The 23,490-nt window shown below is 33.8% G+C and overlaps 1 protein-coding gene and 1 long non-coding RNA gene across 2 annotated transcripts; both read right to left on the bottom strand.

Moving 5' to 3' along the window:
* Nucleotides 1–13,638: 13,638 nt before the first annotated feature.
* On the bottom strand, nucleotides 13,639–14,332 carry LOC107493753 (ethylene-responsive transcription factor ERF024-like). The gene has a single exon (XM_016114803.3). It carries the CDS (start codon nucleotides 14,308–14,310, stop codon nucleotides 13,708–13,710), a length of 603 nt encoding a protein of 200 aa, XP_015970289.1. The 5' UTR covers nucleotides 14,311–14,332; the 3' UTR covers nucleotides 13,639–13,707.
* A 6,441-nt stretch (nucleotides 14,333–20,773) lies between these two features.
* Nucleotides 20,774–22,513, bottom strand: LOC107493745 (uncharacterized). The gene is made up of 3 exons (XR_008010755.1): nucleotides 22,458–22,513; nucleotides 21,561–21,603; nucleotides 20,774–20,943 (listed from the first exon to the last, which is right to left on the bottom strand). It is a non-coding gene; the product is annotated as an uncharacterized LOC107493745 (long non-coding RNA).
* Between the last annotated feature and the right edge of the window lie 977 nt (nucleotides 22,514–23,490).

Here is a 23,490-nt window from a genome sequence, read left to right as displayed (position 1 = left end):
GAAATGGGGTAAATGATATCTGCTTCAAGTAGTCTGGTTACTTCCTTCTTGACAACTTCTAAGATGGTTGGATTCAATCTTGTCTGTGGTTGATGGACAGGCTTTGTTTCTTCTTCTAAAAATATTTTATGTTCACAAACTTGAGGGCTGATGCCTACTATATCTGCCAAGCTCCATCCAATTGCTTTCATATGTGTCCTCAATATACTAAGCAGTTGTTCTTCTTGTTGGGGAGTGAGCTCCCTCGCAATGATAACTGGAAACTTCTGTTTGTCCTCAAGGTAAGCATACTTGAGGTGTGGAGGAAGGGGATTTAATTCCATTTTCTGCTCATGGCTTGGCTCTGGATCATCTGGGGCTGGTGAAAATGGTAATGAATCTTCAGTATGTTCAGAGGGTGTCCCCACACTTGGATCTTGCTCCATGTGACTCTCTTCCATTTCTTCCTGGTGAGTTGCAGCTATAATTTCATCAATGATGTCACATTAGAATATGGAGTGATCTTCTGGGGGATGCTTCATAGCTTCATCCAGATTGAAGGTCACTGTTCTGCCATCTACCTCAAAAGAATAGGTTCCCGAAAAGGCATCCAGCTTGAACTTCGAAGTCTTCAAAAATAGTCTTCCAAGCAGGATTGACGAAGGCTTTCCTGAGTCATTTTGGGGCATCTCCAAGATATAGAAGTCAATGGGAAACGTGAGCCCCTTAATGCTCACTAACACATCTTCAGCAATCCTAACCATTGTAATAATGCTTTTATCTGCTAACACAAAATGAGCTTCCGACCTTTTTAAGGGAGGGAGCCTTAAAGCATTATATATAGACAAGGGCATAATACTCACGCACGCTCCTAAATCACACATATAGTCAGAAAATATCACACCTCCAATGGTACAGTTAACTATACATGGGCCTGGATCACTATATTTTTCAGGTATATTTCCCATTAAAGCAGATATAGAACTACCTAAATGAATAGTTTCTAATTCATTAATTTTATCTTTATGTATGCACAATTCTTTTAGAAACTTTGCGTATTTAGGTACTTGCTGAATAACATCAAAAAGGGGAATAGTTACCTCAACCTTTTTGAAGATCTCTACCATTTTGGGATCAAGTTCCATTTGCTTTCTGGCTTTCGTAGCAAGGTGTGGAAATGGGATAGGAGTGGCATCTCTTATGGCTTTAGCCTGCTGGGGTTCTGCATTCCTTGGTTGGGTTGCTTCTGCTTTAGCCATGCCTTGTGCTTCATCTTCTTCTTCAACATCCTCTACCTCAACCATGTCCTCAGCTAGGGCGTGTTCTAGTGGGCTTGGCTCCTCAGGATTCCTCCCTTGTAACGTGGTTCCAGACCTCAAGGTAATGGCATTTATGCCACCCTTGGAGTTGGGTAATGGTTGAGAGGGGATTCCACTTGAGCTCAAAGGCTGGTTGTTGGAGTTATTTAGTAATCCAATCTGTGAGACAAGAGCTTGCAAGGTAGAGTTCAGACTATTTAGAGTATAAGTAAGGTTGTTTTTCATGGCCTGCTGTCTCCAATCAATAGATTGTAATAACTCATCATTAGAAGATGAAGAAGGATAAGTGATCTGAGGGGTTTGCTGAGATGCTTGAGGCTGCCTTAGATGAGGTGCTCTGTAGGCCTGATTCTGATTCTACTGTCTGATGTTGTTATTGTTATTCCACCTCTGATTTCCATTGTTATCTCTGCCTCCTCTGTTATGATTGTCCCTCCAACCCTGGTTAGAATTATCTCTCTATCCTTGGTTGGAATTTTCCTGCCATCCATGGCTGTAGCTGCCACCTTGATTGTATCCTTGATTGGGGTGGTCATAGAAGTTATGAGTGGCTGCCACAGTGTTATCTTCCTACTGGAACTACAAACATTCATCAGTATAATGACTATAATCAGCATAGATCCCACATACTCTTTGTGGAACCAACTATTGGCTTTGCTGTGGTAGAGAAGGCTGAGCTTGCTGAACTTATTGTTGACTCAATTGCATCTACTTCAGTAAGTTGGTCATTTCACATATACTCTAAGTTAGAACAGTAGTCTCCTTGCTAGAGGATACCTCTGCAATAGCTTTGGAGTTGCTTTGCCTTTACCTGTGATTCCTAGTAGATTTAGCTAAGTCGCTAATCAATTGCCATGCTTCATCAGTGGTCTTGTACTTTTTCATAGACCCATTGCTAGCACCTTCCAATGTGATCTCATATTGAGGTTTCATGCCCTGTTTGAAGTAGCCAAGCAATACTAACTTCTCAATCATGTGGTTGGGACATGCTTTCAGAAGATTGTTGAAGCGCTCCCAATATTCGTGGAGAGTCTCAGATTCGCTTTGAACAATCATGAAAATTTCGTTTCTCAATCTATCAGTAACTTCAGCTGGAAAGAATTTTTCCAAAAATTCCCTTCTAAGCATATCCCAGTTAGCAACAGACGCTCTAGGTTGGGCGTAGTACCACTCTCTCGCCTTTCCCTCAAGAGAGAATAGGAAGGCTTTTAATAAAATAGAAGTTTCATCTGCACCATCACGCCTGACAATAGAACAGGCTGCCAGTTTTTACTTGACGATAATTCGGTATACTTGCCGAAGGGAAATTTGTTGAGAGATAAGTTTTCGTGCATCAGGGATTTAAGACTAAATTTCTATATTATTATTATCAAATATTTTTGAGAATATATTGTTGTGGCAATTTCTGATAAAAGGCTGGTGAAATGTGGAGAAAGAGAGAACCCATAAGGGTGGCTAAATCCTATTTATAGATGAGAGTATGTCCAAATTTTTATAAAAGTATACAGATTTAACTAAAATGAATATTTAAGGCTTGTTTAATGGTGACAACTTCACTAATTTTTTTCCATGTAGGTAGGTTCTTTCAACCAAGGTACTTTAGCTTCTCAAGGAAAGAACATGGTCTCTGCTCCCATCCTTTTCATTCTTTCTTTTTCTTAATTCGTAATTAAGGAAGATACTAATATACTTCTGTTTTTTCTAACTTAGCCTTTGCTCATTGAGTTCAAATCAGAACTTCTATAGCATGAAGGATATATTGTCTTTAAATTTTCCAGTTAGTATATATGCATATAAAGAGTAGCTATGTATTTATTTGTTCTTTTTCTCGTAGCACAATTCTTGCTCCAGCTGTGGAAATTAATCTTGAAGACATGAAGTAAAATGGTATTCAAGTGGATAAGGGACTTGACTAGTAACCTAGGTAAATTCCATCAACCTAACTAATTGAATTGCTTATTGGTTATTGAGTTCACAATGGACAAGCAAAGAAAGAATTTAGGGTTAAATTGGAAGCTGTAGGCCATGTTTGACATAAATATTTCATGCGGTTGCTTGGATATTGCATAGAAGGAGTACACAGGTAAAACTTTTTCTGAATAAGTTGCTTGGAAATTATTACAAGTTCCTATTCCCAATTGATGCTTCAACTCCATGATTTATATGATCAAGACAAGGTTGGTACATAACTTTATGTTTGTCTTTTTAATGTTTAGTATTCAGGTTTTCTAATCTGCTAAAAATTTTTATATAGATAAAGATCATAGTAAGATTCTTTCTAGTTCTTTTGGAGCAGTTGCCGTTGAAGCCAAGAGAGTCCACTCAAGCCGAGTTACCACACTAACTTTGTTGAAGAAAAAGGAAGAAATTGCCACCCTTAGGCTATAGTTATGATATTTTGAAAAATGATGATCATATAAGTAAAAGTAGTTATGACCTAGACTAGTATTATGTTATTTTGAAATGATGATATAATGTGATTGTGGGTCTTACAACAATTTTTATAAGACAAATTTAATGGTAAACGTTCAATTAGTTTTCTTTAGTAATTTGATTCAGAAAGTTTAGGTTATTTATTGACACTAAATAAAAAAAGCTGGAACGAATTTCATTCATGAGAAACCTATTGTAAATAAAGAATTATATATTATAAAAAACCATTGTCAAAAGTCACAAAAGGTAATGATGTTAAAACCATTGTCAAAGACAACTATAAAATGGCAATTGTATTAAAACTGTTGCCAAAAAACGACACTAATGGCAATGCTTTAAAACTGTTGGCTTTGTGAATAATAAAATTACAACAGTTTAAAACCGTTGTCTATACCAATAACTTTGGCAATGGTTTTTTTGTTACCGTTGCCTTTGAGCATTGGCAATGGCCGCATATACCACAGGTCAAAAACCGTTGCCAAAGCGTTGCCTAAGGTTTTAGAAACGGTTTTTTGATCTGTAGCAACGATTTTTTACCGTTGCGAAAACCCTTATTTGTTGTAGTGTTTCCATGCTCTTTTCCCGATAGTTAGGTGGTTGATAAAAATGATTATCAACGCTTTGACTATTAGTAAAATTGTCCGTAATAATCAAGTTTCTTGTAGGGCTCCTAGAAATGCAATATCTCGAATAATATAGCTGTAATCATGCACGTATAAAATAGAGCATCTAATACTACAACAAATCAAGGTCTTCGCAACGGTCAAAAAGCATTGCCATAGATAAAAAAACCATTCCTAAAACTTTAGACAACGATTTTGACTTGTGGTATATGCGGCGTTACCAATGCTAATAGACAACGGTTTTTTACCTAATGCAACGACAACTAAAAAACCGTTGCCCTTGTTGTTGGTATAAAGAATGGGTTTGACAATAATTTTTAAAGAATGGTTTTTGAATCATTACTGGATAGGCAACAGTTTAGAACCATTGTCTGTCATGATGCAACGGTTTAAAACTAAAATTAGATGGGCAACGATTTTACACTGTTGTAGCATGGTTATTAATAAATACAATGGTTTTAAAACCATTGCCTTTGGTTGATGACTTTAAGAACAGTTTACGAACCGTTGCTTTTTATGTTATTTTTTGCAACGGTTTTAATACCTTGCTATTTTGTAGCTACCTTTGACAACGATTTTAACACTGTTGCCTTTTGTGGCTTTTGACAATGGTTTTTTGTAATTATATATTTCTTTATTTACAATAGTTTTAATGGGCGGATATTTTATACCTTTTTTGACATCATTTTCATATAGTTTTTAGCATATTTTGTTTAGTTTTTATGAAGTTTTCATAGGTTTTAGTGTTAAATTCACATTTTTGGATTTTACTTCGAGTTTGTGTGTTTTTGTGCAATTTCAGGTATTTTCTGACTTAAATTGAGAAGCTGGAGCAAAAGTCTGATTCAGAGACAGAGAAAGCACTGCAGATACTGTTCAGATCTGAGCTCCTTGCATTTAGAAGAGCTTGTCTAGAGCTACAGAAGTCTAAATGGAGCCTTTTCAACGGCTATGGAAACCTAACTTCCAAAGCTTTCCATCAATGTATAATAGTCCATATTTGCTTTAGATTAAAAGGCCTAAAACTGGCGTCCAACGCCAGCCTCCTGCCCCATTTCAAGCATCCAACGCCCAAGGAAAAGAGACCAAAATCCAAACGCCCAAAGAGGACACCCAAGCCAGTGTTCAATTTCCTAGAGGCCTCCTAGCATGTGGATCTCATCAAAACTCAACCGAAGCACTCACCAAGTTGGCCCCATAAGTGGATTTTAGCACTAAAAAGACTGTTTTATCCTTACTTGTCATTAGTTTAGTACTTAAAGTAGAAGGTCACTCTTTGTTAAGGATCTTTTATGATATTCACCCATCATTTACCATATTTTTGTTTTACACATTGTATTTTCTATCAGTATGTGTTTGTAAACCTCCTAGGTTGAGGGGGAGCCCTGCTGAGTTTTATGGATCAATAAAAGTATTACTATTTCTCTTTAATATGTGTTTGATTCTCTATTGTAAGATGTATCTTCGTTCTTCATCAATATGAATGCGTTGAACTGGCATAAGGTTATCACATTCTACATGGGTTCAGAGTGCGTCTTTTATCGGACAATGATGAACCACCAGCTTGATTATACATCTCTTAGACAGTTAATCCACCACTTCGTTGGGGACTTTTCGAGACACCAATTCATCCGATTTACAGGAAGATTAGGGTCTCTATGGTAGAGGCTAGAACCAAACGTGAAACATCCTTTGATCCAGAACATTCAACTTTGTTTGCGGTGTTTTGAGTAGGATCACCAAAGAGAATGGACTGCAGGAGCTTTATCCTCAATCAAAATGGATCCGCACTAACCCTGGGGTTCAGATCTAGAAGGATATTGGTGGCTGCTCAAACCAGCGTCAATCACATACAGCCTGCCATAGATGGAATCATTCACAATTAAAGAAGACAGTAAGACCATAGTTAATTAAACTTCAATCCACCAATTCTTCTATCTGCATGACTAAGACCTATAAGATAACCATAGCTTGCTCCAAACAACAATCCTCATGGGATCGACCCTGACTCGCTCAGGTATTACTTGGACAACCCAGTGCACTTGCTGGTTCAGTTGTACGAAGCGTGGGGATTCACACACCAAGTTTTCTCATGTTTTATTGAAATTAGTATTCCATATATATTTTAATTTAGTGTCAATAAATAACCTTAACTATTTGAATCAAATTACTAAAGAAAACTAATTAAACATTTATCATTAAAATTGATTTATAAGGTATTCTGTAAGTTCCACAATCACATTATAGCATCATTACAAAATACCATAATACTAGGCTAAATTATAACCACTTCTAATTATATCTTCATCATGTTTCAAAATGCCATAATACTAGCCTAAGTCATAACAACATCTAACTATATCATCTTTGTAAAATACTCAATAACAAAAGAGAGTTGAAGTAACTAAGTAGCAAGTAGGTTTATCATCATGTCCACAACTTCATGACTTTTACTCTCTAACATTTGATATTCAAAATTTGTGGCCTTAATTAAGTTTGTTTTCCCTGTAAACAAAACAAAAAATAGTAAATTAAATATAAAACTACATCTTTCTAATTCTAATAATGCTTACCAAGAAAATGTTTGAGAGAGAGAGAGAAAGGAGGACAAACATATAGAAACTTATAGAATCAACATCAATATAAATCAACCATTATTTAAGATATGGTAACTTATAAAAACTTTAACAACACATGATACTTCCTCATTAGCATCATTGTTTAGATTGCTCGAAGTGCTTCTTAGCTGAGCAACTAACATCTATAGGTTTACTCCTAAGCTTTTTGGTTGTAATAGCGTGTTAACAAGAGATTTTTGTTCATCTAATTCTTGTTGCATCAATGATTTCTCCAGGCTAACAAGGTCCACGAATGAGCAAGGGCATCATGACATACTCTGGTTTTATGCAACACCATGGAGGAAGATTGTATGCAACCAAAACTACCGGCCTTGTACCAAATGGATTAAATCCATCACTAGCTAGCCCTAGTCTTATGTAACGAGATTCTTTAGCAAAATCAGGATAGCCTATCAAAGTCTTTCCATGATTGGCCATCAGTAGGGTGTCTTAATTTTCCATCTTTTGAACGATGTTCACCATGCCATCTTAATAGTTCAACTATTTTTGAACACATTAATAGCTTCTTAAGCCTTGGAATCAAGCGAAAATGCCTCAAAAACTTTTGTAGGCATGGGTGTTTTCTTCAAATTCTTTATCTAACCCAACATTTTCTATGTACCTGAAAGCTCCAAAAACTGAACAAAATTCATCATCTTCATACTTATCCCAAAACAAAATGCAATTGGGACAATCATAAATTTTATTATAACCAAATCCTATATCTTTTACTGTGACCTTGATTTTATTGAAAGAATAAAAAATATTCAAGTAAGGAGTTACTTCTTTCAATAATTTAAGTAGATTAGTAAAGGATGTGTTACTCCAACCATTTAAACATTTCAACATATACCTTCAGATAACGAACGATAACGTCAAAAATTGTTTACAACCAGGATACAACTCTTGTTTACCTTCCTCAAGCTACTTATAAAACTTTTTTGCATCTTTGTTTGGCCCATCACTATCTTTATCTCCTTTAAGCACATGCCTAAATATCTCGTTTAGAAACCTTTCAATGTCATCGACAAATTCTTACTGGACTTCAACCTCCTCGGAATCAATATCCGTGTGACTTATCCTATTGCCATGATGAACCCACACAGTGTAACGGCTTTGAAATCTCTTACTTATTAGATGATCATAAACATCATCTATTCACCCCTAACTAAAGTTGTTACATATAGAACAAGGAGAGAGAATTTCATCTCCTTATGGTCAACCTTTAGAAAAGATAAAATCCAAAAATAAATTAACACCATGTTAGTGCCCCTCAATATGTCTTGGTAAACTAGTCCACCCTTTGCTCGTCACTTTTACAACTAAAATAAAAAATACGGACATGTATTTTAGACTAACGATAAGTAATTTTTCCAATGAAGAGCTTATTACTTCTCAAGGATTTCTAGAAGTCAACCACTAATGCTTAAAAGAAATATCTCAAAAAATCATAAAACTAACAATTCATATCCAACAAACTATGCAAAGAAGCTTAATCAATCAATCAATCACTAAATATTCTTAATTAATAATTAAATCTTAAAAAAGAATTCAAAGAGATAACATGTTAAATAATTTACCTGTAATGTAGTTTAATATCTAAAAAGGTGGCAGTTATAAAGAGTGGTGTAGTTGAATGCTTAATACGATTCAATTCTCAATAGCTTTTATTTTGTCGTTACCTAGAAAGTGGTCAAGTTAGTAATTTGGAGCTACGACATGCATGCCTTAATAATTAGGTCGGAAAAACAAGAAAAAATTTAAAATTAATAGAAAAAATCAAGATAACTATAAACTATACAATATATAATCATTCAACCTCGGTATATATTAGAACTAAAAAGAGATTTGGAATGAATTGATACCGATGATTGATTTTGAGAGTGCCCCAATGATGTGCGTTAGTATAAACTGCCACCTCTACCAAGACTTCCAACTTATACCAACAAAATTCAAAACAAGAAAGCAAAGATAAAGACTAAGCTAATAGCGAAAAGAAAGTATAATTGGAAAAGGAGAAAAATCACAAACGACATTTTTAGTTTCCACTTTTCAATTCCAATAGATATATAAAGTAAACATCACCGGGAGGAGTGAATTTAACGATAGAAAAATAAGTCTTTATCTTATTGTTCATTTTATATATATATCATACAGATTAAAGGATATATATACAAATACCTCCTGCTATCATTATTCTAATTTTGTGAACTTATTTTGTGACTATTTGATTGCAATACTCTGATTTTAAAGAGACGAACTACAACAGCAGCAAAGAATAAAAATATAAGCAATTCATAACAATAATCCTAATACTAATGTTACTATGACTTATGACTACACACTAGCACTAGCACCTATAAATCAAATAAAACCCCCAAAGACACTAGTTAACACATAACAAAAGCACCTTCCATATGCCTACTGACACAAGTCACTAAATTTCCTATCTCTTAACAAGTCCATCAAGAAATCAACAATTATATACTTAGTGAATGAAAATTTTTTTTTTGGTTTATGACATCCAAAAATTAACAACAACAATTTTATTTGTATTGAACAGTTCCAGCCAAAACAAAATTAATATTTTTTTATTTTGAATTAATGACTAAAATAGAGCAGTGACCAAAATAGAAAATGCATTTCCAGCTAAAAAACCAGTGACCAAAATAGAAAATGCATTTCCAGCTAGAGAACCAGTGACCAAACCAGAAAATGCACTTCTAGCTAGAGAACTGGTGACCAAAACTAGCAGCATTATACGAAATCAATATTCAAATCAAAACAGAAACCAAATCAATTAAAATCACGGATAAGAGACACTTGAATTAACTAAATAGAGGTTGAGCCATGGTTGTGGAATTCGAATATTCACAATTGAACCGGCAAGTGCACCGGATCGTACCAAGTAATACCTCAGTTAAGTGAGGGTCGATCCCACAAGGATTGATGAACTGAGCAACAATGGTCGAATGACTTCTTAGTCAGGTAGGCAGAAAATGGTGTTTTAGAGTTCAAAAGCATTAAACAGTACCTCGAAAAGTAATCAAGGAAATAGTATGATTGGTGTGAAATATATGGGAGAAAACAGTTCAGGTTTCAAAGTTATTTATTTGTCCGGATTAAGTTTTCTTACCAAATATTTTAATCATGCAAGACTTATTTCATGGCAACTTGTGAGTAACTGAACCCTAATTCCTTAGTGATGTAGCTTCCTCTAACCTAGTTAACCGCCAATGTCTTGGTCACTTAATTTCGATTAGAGGGTTTAGCTCAATTCTAGTTTATATCTACAAAAACCCTGATTACCCATATATATGAGGATTACATGTCATGTATCCCGTTAAGTCCAAGGAATTAGTAATTTAGGAAGAATTTACTTTCAAGCTAGTGTTCAAGTGAGATAACTCTTCCAAGAATCACAAGAACGCATATAGAATAAGGGCTATTCTTCTGATCTACCCAGATTCATAAGATGAAGAACAAAAATAATCCTTGAAACTGAATCAATACATCAATTAAAATAGAACAATAATAGTCTTAATCCGTAGAAAAAATAGTGCTCCTAACCTTAACTGAGGAGGTTTAGCTCATGACTTAGAGAGAAAACTAGGATTCAGAAAATGTGAAAGTGCAGAAAAGAGAAGATCCCCCCTAAAGGCTGAATCTTTTCCCTTTCACATCTAACCTAATTTTATTTTAAACTAAAATAAAATAATAAATTCTAAACCAAAAAGATTTTGTTTGTAATTAAAAATAACTAAAATAAAATAAAATAGAATAATTAAAAGCTAAATCCAACTAAAGATGCTATTTTAGAGAGAATGTGATCCGGATTGCTGGCGCTAAATGCCAGTTGCAGCGTTTAGCGCCCTTATGGACAAAAAGCTCTTATTCGTTTTTGGCTTGATGGTGCTGAATGCCAGACTTGGCATTTAGCGCCCTAGTAAGCAGAAAGCTCCCTAACGCTACTGAATTGTTGGCGCTAAAAGCGCATGTTCGCGTTTAATGCCAGCTTGGCAGATTCGAATTCTTCTTCTCTTCTTGCATATAAACTTTGCCAAACTAATCCGAACTTCATTTGAAATATTTAAAACACTAAAAAATCTCAAAGTAGCATCCAAAGAGATTTAAGACACTAGAATTAAATTAAAATTAACAAATTTTAACTTAAAATAAATAAAAAATATAGATAAAATGTTCACGCATCAAGCCACAACGAGGAGGCAGAGAACCAGTTATATGGCGCAATTCAGAAGCAGCGACGTCCAAAGGGGCAGACGACAGCTGACAGCAGAAGCAGCAAAGTAGAAGCAGAAGAGGTGACAACCCATAAACGATGAGGAGAAGCATCGATGGCCAGGGCAGCAACGACCACGGCGAGGAGAGGGTAGAAGCAGCGACGACACACCACGAATGGCTTCCTTCAACGGTGGGTTATGGATAGATGGTGGGAGCTGCGTGAAGCTGATTTTGTGCGATGATGGCCAGGCTCTGGTGATCAGTGGTGGGTTATGGTGGGTTAAGGCTAGTTGAGGGGGGAAGGGAGAGATCAGAGCTCTGTGTTTTGTTTTTACGGAATTTTCTCAAAAATTTGTTTAAGTGTAAAATATATAAATTTTTGAGCGGGAATGAAACAAAAATAATATTTATTATAAATTTATTTTCTCCATAAATAATATTCGTTATTTATTTATAACAATAATTTTTGAGTGTTAAACTTCCAACAGCAACATTATAAAAAATACTATCTAAGACCATCAAATAAAACGGTTTTAAAGTGTAATAACTTCGGCAACGATTTTGAGGTGTATCTTTTGTACAATTATTTAAATAACATTAAAAAATCATTACTTAAAAATAAATTCTTGAAATGATTATAAAATCGTTTTTTAAAAGAGTTAAAGAGAACAGTTTTATTTTATTGATATAAAATAATAAAAAATTAAACTTCAATAGTAATATTATAGAAAATCGTTGTCTAAAACTATTTAAAGGAATAATTTTAAGGTGTTGTAGATTTTCAAATTGCTAAAATCCATATTTATTGTAGTGATATAACAAAAGTTAAAAATTGGTTATACCGTAGAAAATAAATTAGAAAGATAGAAAGAGGAGAAGAATATAACCTTAAGAGAAATGGTGCGCGTAGATGAAAGTTTGAGTTAGTGAGGAGATGAAGTGTTTCTTTCTTTTTTTGTTTTTTTGGGCCAGAGAAGCTCGTTTGTTGTGGAAGAAGAATCGTAAAGGGTTTTACTATTTTACCGATATGTCTGATTCTTTTTTATGGGTCTTGATGAGTTTAATTGTTAATTATTATATTTTCCTTATAATTTGTCATTTAAAAAATCATATGGCTTGCACTTGGATTTGTTTGTTTTATCTTTAATAACAACAACAATTACAACAACAATAATAGTAATAAATGAAAAAAAAAACTCATATATTTACACTAAAATTACAACCCTAAAATTTAATTTAAAACTCATATTTATACTATAATTAAAAAGAGAGTCACTTAGATAAAGACAGTTAAAATGTCTTTTTTTTAAATATTTTTAAATAATTAAAATTGTGCTTATATATATATAACAAGAGTATTTTAATCATTTTTTATAATAAAATTATTGTAGTCATTTTCTATAAAAAAAAATATTAATTTATATTAGTTCAGACTTGGTTTATTGATTTTTTGACTAAATCAATTTGTATGATATAATTTTAACAAAAATAATATAGTTTAACTAATTATATATATTAAATTTTAGTGAATAATAAACATTTTTGAAAAAAGACATTTCCATTCCGCGAATTAACATCATCAAACAAACTCAAAAATTGTTAACTCACTTATTATTAACAATGAAAAAAAAAAATATCGAGTAAACAAAATCATACAATAATTTCTCTCTATCATCTATGTAAGGTTATAATGTTTCTTGATCTATAAAGCTAATTAAGTTTGTTGAGGCCAAATTCTTGTGTAATCTTTAGGTGGGATATAGCCCTCGTCGTTTAGTTCAGCAAAGTAATAATCAATTCCCATTGACTAAGACGTTCCCACTTGTCTTTCCTCGGTCATTTCAAAAATCGGGGTTTTCTGCGATTGAACCAACAGCACCAGTAGCGGAGAGAATGTAGTAGAACACCATATCATATACACGAACCCTGATACGTTTTTAAGCAGCATATATTGTAAGATTATACGATAACCACCAAAGATATTATTCATCGTCAACACATTACATTAGGACAGTAAAAACATACAGGTGCAAGGTAATAAGAGCAGCACATATACCTCAACACAGAGGTAATGTACATAAGGGATCATAGAAAAATCCAAGAGGGGAAATATAAAGGAGAAGGAAGATACATACACTACTTCTTCACTTCCATACACATTATTATTATTAGTATATTTATTTAGTTTCCTCATGTCTAAGCAAAGCCTCATTATTGAGGTGATCACTCCTCCTAGCATAACTTAATTACTACGGTCATATTCCTTTCTTATTTACCTTATTAATTATAATACAGATACTTATTATTATGAGGTTATTTTTGGAGTTGAGCATATATTAATAATTATTATATATTTTTGCTTTAAAAATATCTGTCACTTTAATAATTTGGTATATTAATAACTTATTGTATTTAAATATAATATGTCAAATTTTAATAGCTACAGATATTTATACGAAGACGTGGGAAATATTATTTTGAAAAATATGTATGTCATGGGAAATAAGGGTAACTCCAGAGGTGTGGATCTTCCGGCACGTATTCTGGAGCAGTAGTGTAGTCATCGGCAACATGAAAACGAGGAGGGCTAAGAAGCATCCCTTCAGCCATATTGAGAAGAACATTAGGCATATCAAAAATCAAATCCTCATCCACAAACTCATTATTGTTGTCAATAGTGTTCCTGGCTTGGGAGAGCGGCAACTCTTGCTCCAGCGCAACGGCATTCCCTGCCACGGCTCCTCGGCTTCCCTCGATGGAGTCTTTGGCGGCTCCGAGAGCAGCAGCGGCACTGGCTGCGGCAACTTGAATATCGCGGGCAGAAGAAGAGGCAGGAACAGGGAGGGAAGAAGCGGAGTCGGGGAAGTTAAGGGCAGCATCGTTACCCTTAAGAGCAAGAGCGGCGACATCATAAGCAATAGCAGCCATTTCGGGGTTGGAGAAAGTGCCAAGCCAAATCCTGGTAGGTTTCTTTGGCTCCCTGATTTCGGAGACCCATTTGCCACTGCTCCTGCGCCTCACTCCTCGGTACAAAGGGTGCCGACCAGTGCCACTACTGCCTGAAGAAGAAGAAGAAGAAGTGTTGTTGGAACGCATGAGTTTTTGCGTGATTTGTTGTGGTTCTTGGTAGTTGATGAGGCAGTTGGCGGTTGGGGGAAGGCATTTTATTGGGAGGGAAAGTGCTGACCAGTTAGTTAGTTAGTTGTTGGGAGGGGGATGGAGGGTGCTTGCTAGCTATGGTGTGTCCAGGATTCAGGGTGTAAGCCAGCTTCGTCATGGATATCTCGGTTGGACATTAGCGAGCAATCGTGTGTGTAGTGTGTTTCTAAGAATTAAATTAAATTAAATTAAGTAAAGCTGCGCTGCCATTTAATTAATCAACACAACATTATCTACCTATTACTATCTCACCGTCACCAGTCATATTGCACTTTCTCTATATACATCATCACCATACACCAAGGCCCCCAATTTTCTTAGGGTTTTTTTTTATTATTATTATTTCAACATTGATTCTACTTTACATTGACGTGGAGCGCGAATACAAATTAATTGTACAAAAGATGGCTGATGTCGTCTAAATTTGATGCTTCAGATGTATTTATTGGACAACAATAATATGTGAGATCATACTGGACTTTATCATTTCTATTTTGTCATTCAAATTTATTATTAGTAAATGTCCGAAAGTGCCTAGTAATGACTTTTACAGAAAGAAGCATTAAAACACTTATGCTTATCGTCACACACAATAACACACCCAGTCCTCAACGAAAACACTGACACTCTAAAACATGATCTTATATCTTAGTAGTAAAGAAAATTAAAATATTCTCACTCCTATTATTCATCGCACAAAATTTTCGACTAGCTGTTTAAATAGTGCTAGCAAAATGTTAGATCCTATCAATTACTTAAAACACAATTCTCATCAATTGCAAATTTCGATTGTATCAATTCGTTCCCATGAATTAATGAGTATAAATCTAATTATATAAGCTTCAAGCTGTATCTTCCCTACTTACATCGTTGCATAGTTCTCCTAATTAATTAGCTTCGTCTACACTGATTAATGGGAATATATATATATCACTATACTCTCTGTCTTGCGTCTAATCAGAGAGTCGTTTTCGACAGGCCACAATGGACGATGGCATTGGCAATATAATATAATGAGGAGTAAGTGCATGCACTAAAAATACTCTCAAATCAGGTATTATCACTTCCTTGACCAACCCCCCACGAAGGAACCATCTTGAAACCTAATAACCATTGATATTTACTCGATAGAAAAATGTAGGAAGATTAGTAAAATTTATTATTTTTTATTAATAATTAATTATTAATATTTAAAATTATAAATAAAAATATATTATTAAATTGTTAGATTAAAAAAATAAAATTAATAATTAAAATATACCCTATCTTACTAAAGAGTTTTACTAACATTTTTTTAAAGAATTAATAATATTTAGTAAAAATATTACGATAGATCTTCTATAGTAATATTATGAGAAATGTTACAATAGACTTTTCTTGGTAATACTTAAAGAAATGTTACAATAGATATATTTTGTAACACTTAGAAAAATGTTACCATAGATAACTTTATGTAACACTTAAAAAATGTTACCATAGATATTTTATGTAACACTTAAAAAAATACTACCATAGATATTTTTTGTAACACTTAAAAAAATGTTACCACGGGTATTTTTTGTAACATTTAAAAAATGTTACAAAAGATCTATAGTAACATTTTTTTAGTTATATTATACTATTTTTTATTTTATATTATACACATATATAAATATACTAAAATTAATTACTACAACATGAAATATTTCATTAAATTTATAAATTCACAAAATAAAATTTTTATAACATCTTTCATTAATCAATAATCATTATACAAGTTTGCTTCGTGATGTAAATAAAAAGAGAAAAGAAAAAAAAATACTTATAGCACTTAAATTTTATGAATATTCCATATAAAAAATCGGTGTTTTGTTGTGAATTAGATCAAAGATACATTGAACGATGAGAAAAAACTGAATGTAGTACATCTTCAACTTCAGCTAGCACAACTGAGGATGTTCCCAGTAGAAGGATAGGCATGTCAAATGGAAATTTGTCTAGCAAAGTCAGGAGAACAGCTCTGAGTTGTTCATGAGCCTACAGGATTACGAAACCAATCAAACTCAGGTAGCATTTGAAGTAGCCCCATAACATAAGTGAACACATGCGTACAAAATATAAATTTTGGACAGGGAGATCATTTCCATTTAACATGCAAATAATTAAAATATGAACTTACAGTTTCCCCCAAACATCAAATTGTGGTAAATAGATAATTGATGGTGTGGTTCTTCTAGCTTTACCAAATATGTATATCAATGCCTCCTCTGGTGTCTTAGCACAAGACACCAGGATCTGACAGCAGAAATAGAAGTCCTAATGAATGTTCTTGTTAAGGTATAGACAAGAAAAACATTCACTTATTAAGATATAAAGAATAATAAACCCAACCTTGCAAAGCAAATATATATTCTCCTTGCTGCAAATAAATCACAAGAAGAAAAAAATAATCATCATAAATTGATAGCAGAGCTGGAAGGACAGTTTCTCCATTATCAGAGAAAAGTCACACACCTTGCTAATATTGCTCAGATTTGAAGAACTCTTCAATAGAACACACTCAAAATAACAAATTGAAAATAATATCAATACCTTGAGTTTCAAAGCCATTAGACAACTAATTCCAACTGAAACAAGACATTCCTTTTTCTCTAATAATTCTTGCGTTTTTGAGCAGATTTTACTAAAGACACTACACAGTTTAAGTATTTAACAACCACTTCTTAGCAAATAGCAAGACACCACAAATTCCATTAATTAAGAAAATTACACATGAAAATGCAGAAAATCACAAGATAAAAAAGCTAGCAGAACAAACCTTACCAGAATTGACAACAACCAATGATGGGTAGCACGCGGTGAGGGCAAGCAAGAGAAGAACGAGACTAGAACCGCTGAAATAGAGTGAGAGGAAGCAGAATCAAATAGAGATATAAGTATTTTAATTCAAGATTCGTGCATATGAATTCCCACAAGTCCATAAGTTATTCATTCGTATTATTGAATTTTAAACTAATTAAGTAGGTCTTACTAAAGTGATTTGCATAGAGCATGAAGAACAAGATTGGGATGATTATCAGATAACCATAACATGGAAGTGATGAAAAGTTCATCCATGGAGCTTATGAGACCAAGTTTAACGGCTTCAACAATGGCTTCTCCCAAAGCTTGTTCGGAGCCATATATAGAAGCAGTGTCGAAGTGTCCGTAACCGAGCTCGATGGCCTCCATCACCGCCAGTTTGTGGACGTCACTGTCATCAGTTTCGAAGGCAGTAGTTCCAAAGCCTATGACCAGCATGCTGAAGGATGATTGTAGGACAACATTTGGGATCGCTACTTACATTGTTGAAGACATTTAGAATATGAAGATCGGAACCAATTAATTAATAATAATAATAATAATCAGTTTGTTGATATATGGTGCTTGTAAATGAGAATTAATCATATATATATATATATGGTGCAAGATCTATATACACTACAAAAAAAATGGTTAAAATGGCGGTTTTTTAAGGTAATTACGGCGGTTATAATCGCCATTATTATCGAAAATGGCGCCCCCAAGAAACGTCGGAATTTTGGGCGCCATTCTGGTTATTACGGCGGTTTTCTGAAAACCGCCACAATTCCTTGGGTTAAAACGGCGGTTTTTGAATAGGTTAAAACGGCGTTTCAAACCGCCGTTATTTCCAGGGTTAAAATGGCGGTTCTTGTATAGGTTAAAACGGCGGTTTGAACCGCCATTATTACCCTGACAGATTGACGTTTTGGTTGGTTAAAATGGCGGTTCATACCGCCGTTATTTCCAGGATTTAAATGGCAGTTTTTGGATAGGTTAAAATGGCGGTTTGAACCGCCATTATTACCCTAACAGAGTGGTATTTTGGTTGGTTAAAACGGCATTTTTTAACCGCCATTTTTACCCTGACAGTAACATTTTGGTTGGTTAAAATGGCATTTTTGAACCACCGTTTTACCTTGACAGTGACATTTTTTATTGTTTAAAAAAATAATTTTTACCATCATTTTTATCGCGTTAAATAAATAATTTTGTGATTAAAATTTCACAATAGGAAAAAATCATAATCCACAAATGAAATATTATATAACTCATAAACAAAATATTAATATAATATATAATTTTTTATTATTGAAAATCAAAAGTAATAACTCCTATACAAAACTTTGCCTTACTAAATTTTCCAAAATACAAGCATTACAATAAACATTAATCAGTTAAATCTACCATCCAGTTTCCTAAACTATGTTAATATCTAATAATGTATTTAAACCATCTAATAAGTGGTGTTTTTACTACTTAGAATATGAATATACAAGACAAGTAGCTTAGCTAAGTGATGATGAATAAGATTTGGAGGCCAAAAGTTTCCTCCTTTTGTAATTAACTTTAAAACAAGCCTGCCTTAGTTTCTTGGTCTCTTGTGTGAGTTTCATCCCGAAAACTTGCTCCAACATCTTTGTTTCTTGCTCCAACACTCCATTTTCATTATCCAAACTCATCTCTTATAAAGATTTATAAGAACCTCTCCTGTCAGGAAATTTCTATCTAGCCGGCTGTTATAAATTGAAATTATAACAAAGAAAAGATGTCATTAGAAACAATATATAACTAGTCAAATAATACAAAGAGAAAAAATAAAATTAGATTGGTAGAGCTGTCGCATTTTCTTTTTACCCACAATACATTTGTTCATTATCTTCTATCAAGAAGAAAATTCTCTGGTCCGCATAACAAAAGTGAAAATGAAAGAGTAAACCTTATTGCAGTTTGGTATGAGATCTTGCAATGCACACGCATCTTCTCATTGATCCTGTCTCATCAAAAAAGGCATGGAGCTTCCTACCACCTGTAATGATCACTATTAGAATGTGCAACTTCTAATATATTCCTAAACTTTAAAAATATATATGTTCAAAACTTCAAAAAAGGCATTGGACTATATGGGTCTTATTTCCCATAATTATTTTAATGTTGGCTAATTCAAAACAATACTACTCACATTATTTGATTGGGGAATAATCATGAAATGGGGTATCTAGCAGAACATGCTTATCATGGTTCATTTAGATTTCTAATTATGCCACCCACTAATTATATAATTATCACAGCTTCTTCAACACTTTTCAATGCCTGATAAACGGCAAAGATAAGGCATAAATAAAAAAATGATATATTAAAACAAACTACCTATGCAGTTAAAGGGCTTTTGCCAAGTTAAATTAACTAATAAGCAAATCTGCCACATGTAGTGAATTTAAATACCAACCTCCACATACAATTGGAATGAACTAATGGATGAGAGCAAATCTGTCATATGCTTGCACTTCTCAACGTTTCTTGGATTACCCGATGAAAATTAAAACATAAACATATATTAATAAATTGGTTTAATGCATTAAAAATTGGGATTGTCGTGCAAGTATTTGAGAAGCCAAGTAAGAGCAGTTGTAGTGGTGTCATGTGCAGTGAAGATAACACCAATGAGATTATAAGAAACCTGAGAATCAGAGAGTTGGTATTTTCCTTTCGCTTCCAGCAATTCTCCCAATAACCCTCCACCAAGCTCTCCGCTTTCTTTTCTTTTTATTAACCTCCCTACTACTCATCTACAAGCTTCCTTGCCTTCATTCATATTAATCACCAAGTAAAAATCCTGCTACCGCAAGCAGTGTAAAAAGAAATAAATTTAGGCAACTTTTACAAATAAAGTGAAGGAATCCATAGCATTTCTATAAAGAGAATACTCAAATAACACTCCTAGTATAAAATAATCTCTAGGCGACAAGAGATTAGGGTTCATCATTCACATCACTCACACTTTCTCGTACACAGTAACACTAATCACTCTTTCATCTGGAGCATTCGATCTAAAACCTCTGCGTCGGGCTTCCATGCCACAACAGATCTAAAAATCTTGGAGAAGAAGATGCATTACTCAGAGAGAGAGAGAGAGGGAGAGAGAGAGAAGATGTAATTAGCGCATTCCAGAGAAAAAGAAAAGAAATGAGAATTTTGTATACAAACCTAGAAGTGAGAACGCAAATCCCATCAATGGAAGCTGTGAACTCTGAAGAGGCATCGCCGGAGGAGAAAACTCACTCTCGCAGCTAAGCTAGGTTTGCATAAATGAGGTCTTTCTTTAATTAATAAAAGAATATATCGGAGGTGGTTCTAACCGCCAAAATCACAAAAACTGCCATATTCAACATGAAAGTTACGACAACAACATGTACCGCCAAAAATAAAGAAAATTATGGCATTTATAAAGAACCGCCCTAACAACAATGTTGTTTTAAACCAGTTTTTTTGTAGTGGTCTTTGCTGACTGTACGTTGCAAGTTGTGATTTTGTTGGAAAAAGAAAAAAGAACAGAAGAGCAGCTTATACTATCTTCAGTTGTATCTAACTATCTACTATTGGGGAAAACATTGATGGTTCAACCCCCATCAGAGCTAAGAATGAATAAGTGACAGTCAAGATAATGGAGCTTACATGTATCCAGCCTAAAGGAAAGAGTGATAAGCTGTCCTGAACTTCAAATATTTTTTCTTCATTCAATGTTGAACACTGAACAAGAAATTAAATTAGACATAAATTGCTCAACTGAAAATAATTAAAATTACAACAAACAGTTAAAAAAATCATTAATGAATCATGAGAGAATTACAGCATGTTAATCAAATCTAAGTGCAAGGATATGTTAATCAAATAATGAGCTGCACTACATGTTTGATGTTGATGACCTGAGACTGAAATGAAACAAGGACTACAGCATACACTAATGTGTCTAAGTGCAAGGGTTAGAGGTGTTCTTGCACTTGCTAAAATAAGTTTGGCTCCTCTACCATGAATACGCAATACAAAAGGCACAAACCTCAATAAGTAAGATCATAGTGAAACATGACATGATCAGTCCCAATTATTAAGTTCCAATTTCTAACATGACTACTGCTGTACCGCATGTATAAAATATAAGTACTAGCCTTCAATAGAGTAACTCAGATTGCTAGCAAGAACGGATGACTCGAACTCATTTACAGAGCAAGGGCATATTTTGATTTCTAGAATTTATCCAAAAGATATAAATGAATAAAAAAAATAAATGTTCAGTTAATGCAAAAAATATTGAACAGAACAAGGGCAGCAGAGCTAAACAACTACAGAAATTACTCATTTATAACTACCTAGGTGAGCAGATCGTGTGGTCAAACCTAGTGGTGTTTCCTTCTGCAAACACAAAGCAGCTAACATTTAGTTTATTAAAATAGAAAGAAGCAAATTCAGGATGACTGCAATCATGTTGATGAATTATTAGAAGTTTAAAAACAAATTTAAATCAAAAATACCTGCTGTTAGTGTATTAAACAGTTTAGGCATTTGGCATTTGGCAATCACTGCTGCATCAGGAGCATTCTTAAAGTAATAAAATTACAATAAAACATGGTTACTAACTAATAAGATATATACTATTTATTGTTTTCAACAATTTTAATGTGCTAATTGTTACATATTTCTTGAGAACACTTAAGAAATTAAACATAATATTATAGATGAAATATCAATAATCATTCCTCTCTTTTTACAAAATCTTGAAAACAAGAGATACTACTTTGTTAAAAATCAAAGAAACCATGTTCAAGTAAATTTGATGTGTTGCACTTATTTAAGCCTAAACCTGTTTTAGATTCCAACTGTGAACCTTTCACCAGATTTAGTCTTCAATAAAACAATTGAACGAGCTCATCAATTTAAACTTTGAAGTAAAATGTCTTGTAACATACAAATTAATTTATGATATTGAACTAACCTAACAATTTTTGGGGGAAGGCGACAAATAATTTTAGGTCTACAACATAAATCCCAATTCAAATATCCCCTGCGAGAATACTATCAACTAAATCTAAATGTTTTTGCTTATTCTTACAGCATTCTTCTTCCCATATTATCCTCTACGACATCATTAAATCAAATATAACCTCAAAAGGAAGTGCGAAGTGCGAAGTGCATAAAAGGAAAATCAAAAGGAAAAAGAGATGTTAAGTGAAGATTCGTGAACATGCAGCATAAAACATTAGAATAACCTCAAAGAAGCTGAGTAGCAATGGCGAGGAAGAGCCGTTGGCGGCAACAACGAACTCGGCAGCGTGAAGGAGTGTAGTAAACTGGTGGCAATGAGCAGCGTCGACGGAAGATCTGAGATCCGAAAGAAGGGAGGATGAAAGGTTGAAAGGTTGAGATCTGATATCTGAGATCAGAGATCTGAGGTGAGTGTAGCCTAGAACAAGGGATGGTGAAAGGTTGAAGAGGAAGCGACAGTGGAGGTTGAAGAGGAAGCGACGGTGGAGGTTGAAGAGGTAGCTACGGAGAGAGATGAAGGAGATCAGGGATAGAAGGGAAATTGTAAAGCGAGCCCTCATCTGTTTCAAGCTAGGGATACTGTAAATTTTTATATTATATACGTGTGAAAATGGCGGTTCAAAACCGCCATAATCACTTGAACCGCCACCAAACTCAAAGTTCATTATGGCAGCAACTAAAAATGACATAATAACCGGTTATTAAGGCGGTTCTAATATTAATGCCATTTTAAACTCTTTTTTTTGTAGTGATACGTCTCTACTTGTATCATCATTTGACAAGTTTATTAATTAGAATTAGGAAATGAATGCTTATTTTTTGCATGCTTAATTAAACAAATAAAAAGTTTCAAATAGCTAATTAAAAAGACTTGCAATCAGAAATTAAAAATAAATGTTTAACAATTGACTCACATTAAACTTTGAAGCATGAAAAATGATGGTGAGAGGGCATATGCAATCATAAAAAATTTGAAATTCAATTTAAAAAATATTTAAAACTTAAATTTAACAAAAATTTACGATCAATGGGCTTTGTATTTACTAAAATTAACAACTCACTATAATATTGGCTGAAATTAGCTGATATAGTAATGATTTCTTAATAATAATAACAATAATAAAGAAGATAATATGAAATTATAGAGGGAGGAGACTAGGGGAGTAACCAAAAGAAGCTTGAACAAATTCAGATCCTTTGAGTATATATTCTGCTCTTTCATCGGGGTGTATTATGTCATTAAGTGCCAAGTCACAC

Source organism: Arachis duranensis, chromosome 6 (assembly GCF_000817695.3).
Source record: "Arachis duranensis cultivar V14167 chromosome 6, aradu.V14167.gnm2.J7QH, whole genome shotgun sequence".
Taxonomy (NCBI): Eukaryota; Viridiplantae; Streptophyta; class Magnoliopsida; order Fabales; family Fabaceae; genus Arachis; species Arachis duranensis.
This window is presented reverse-complemented; position numbering and strand designations above follow the sequence as displayed.

Bases quoted from the DNA above. Each gene is read 5' to 3' on its own strand.
- LOC107493753 (XM_016114803.3), bottom strand. From the start codon at position 14,310: ATGCGTTCCAACAACACTTCTTCTTCTTCTTCTTCAGGCAGTAGTGGC.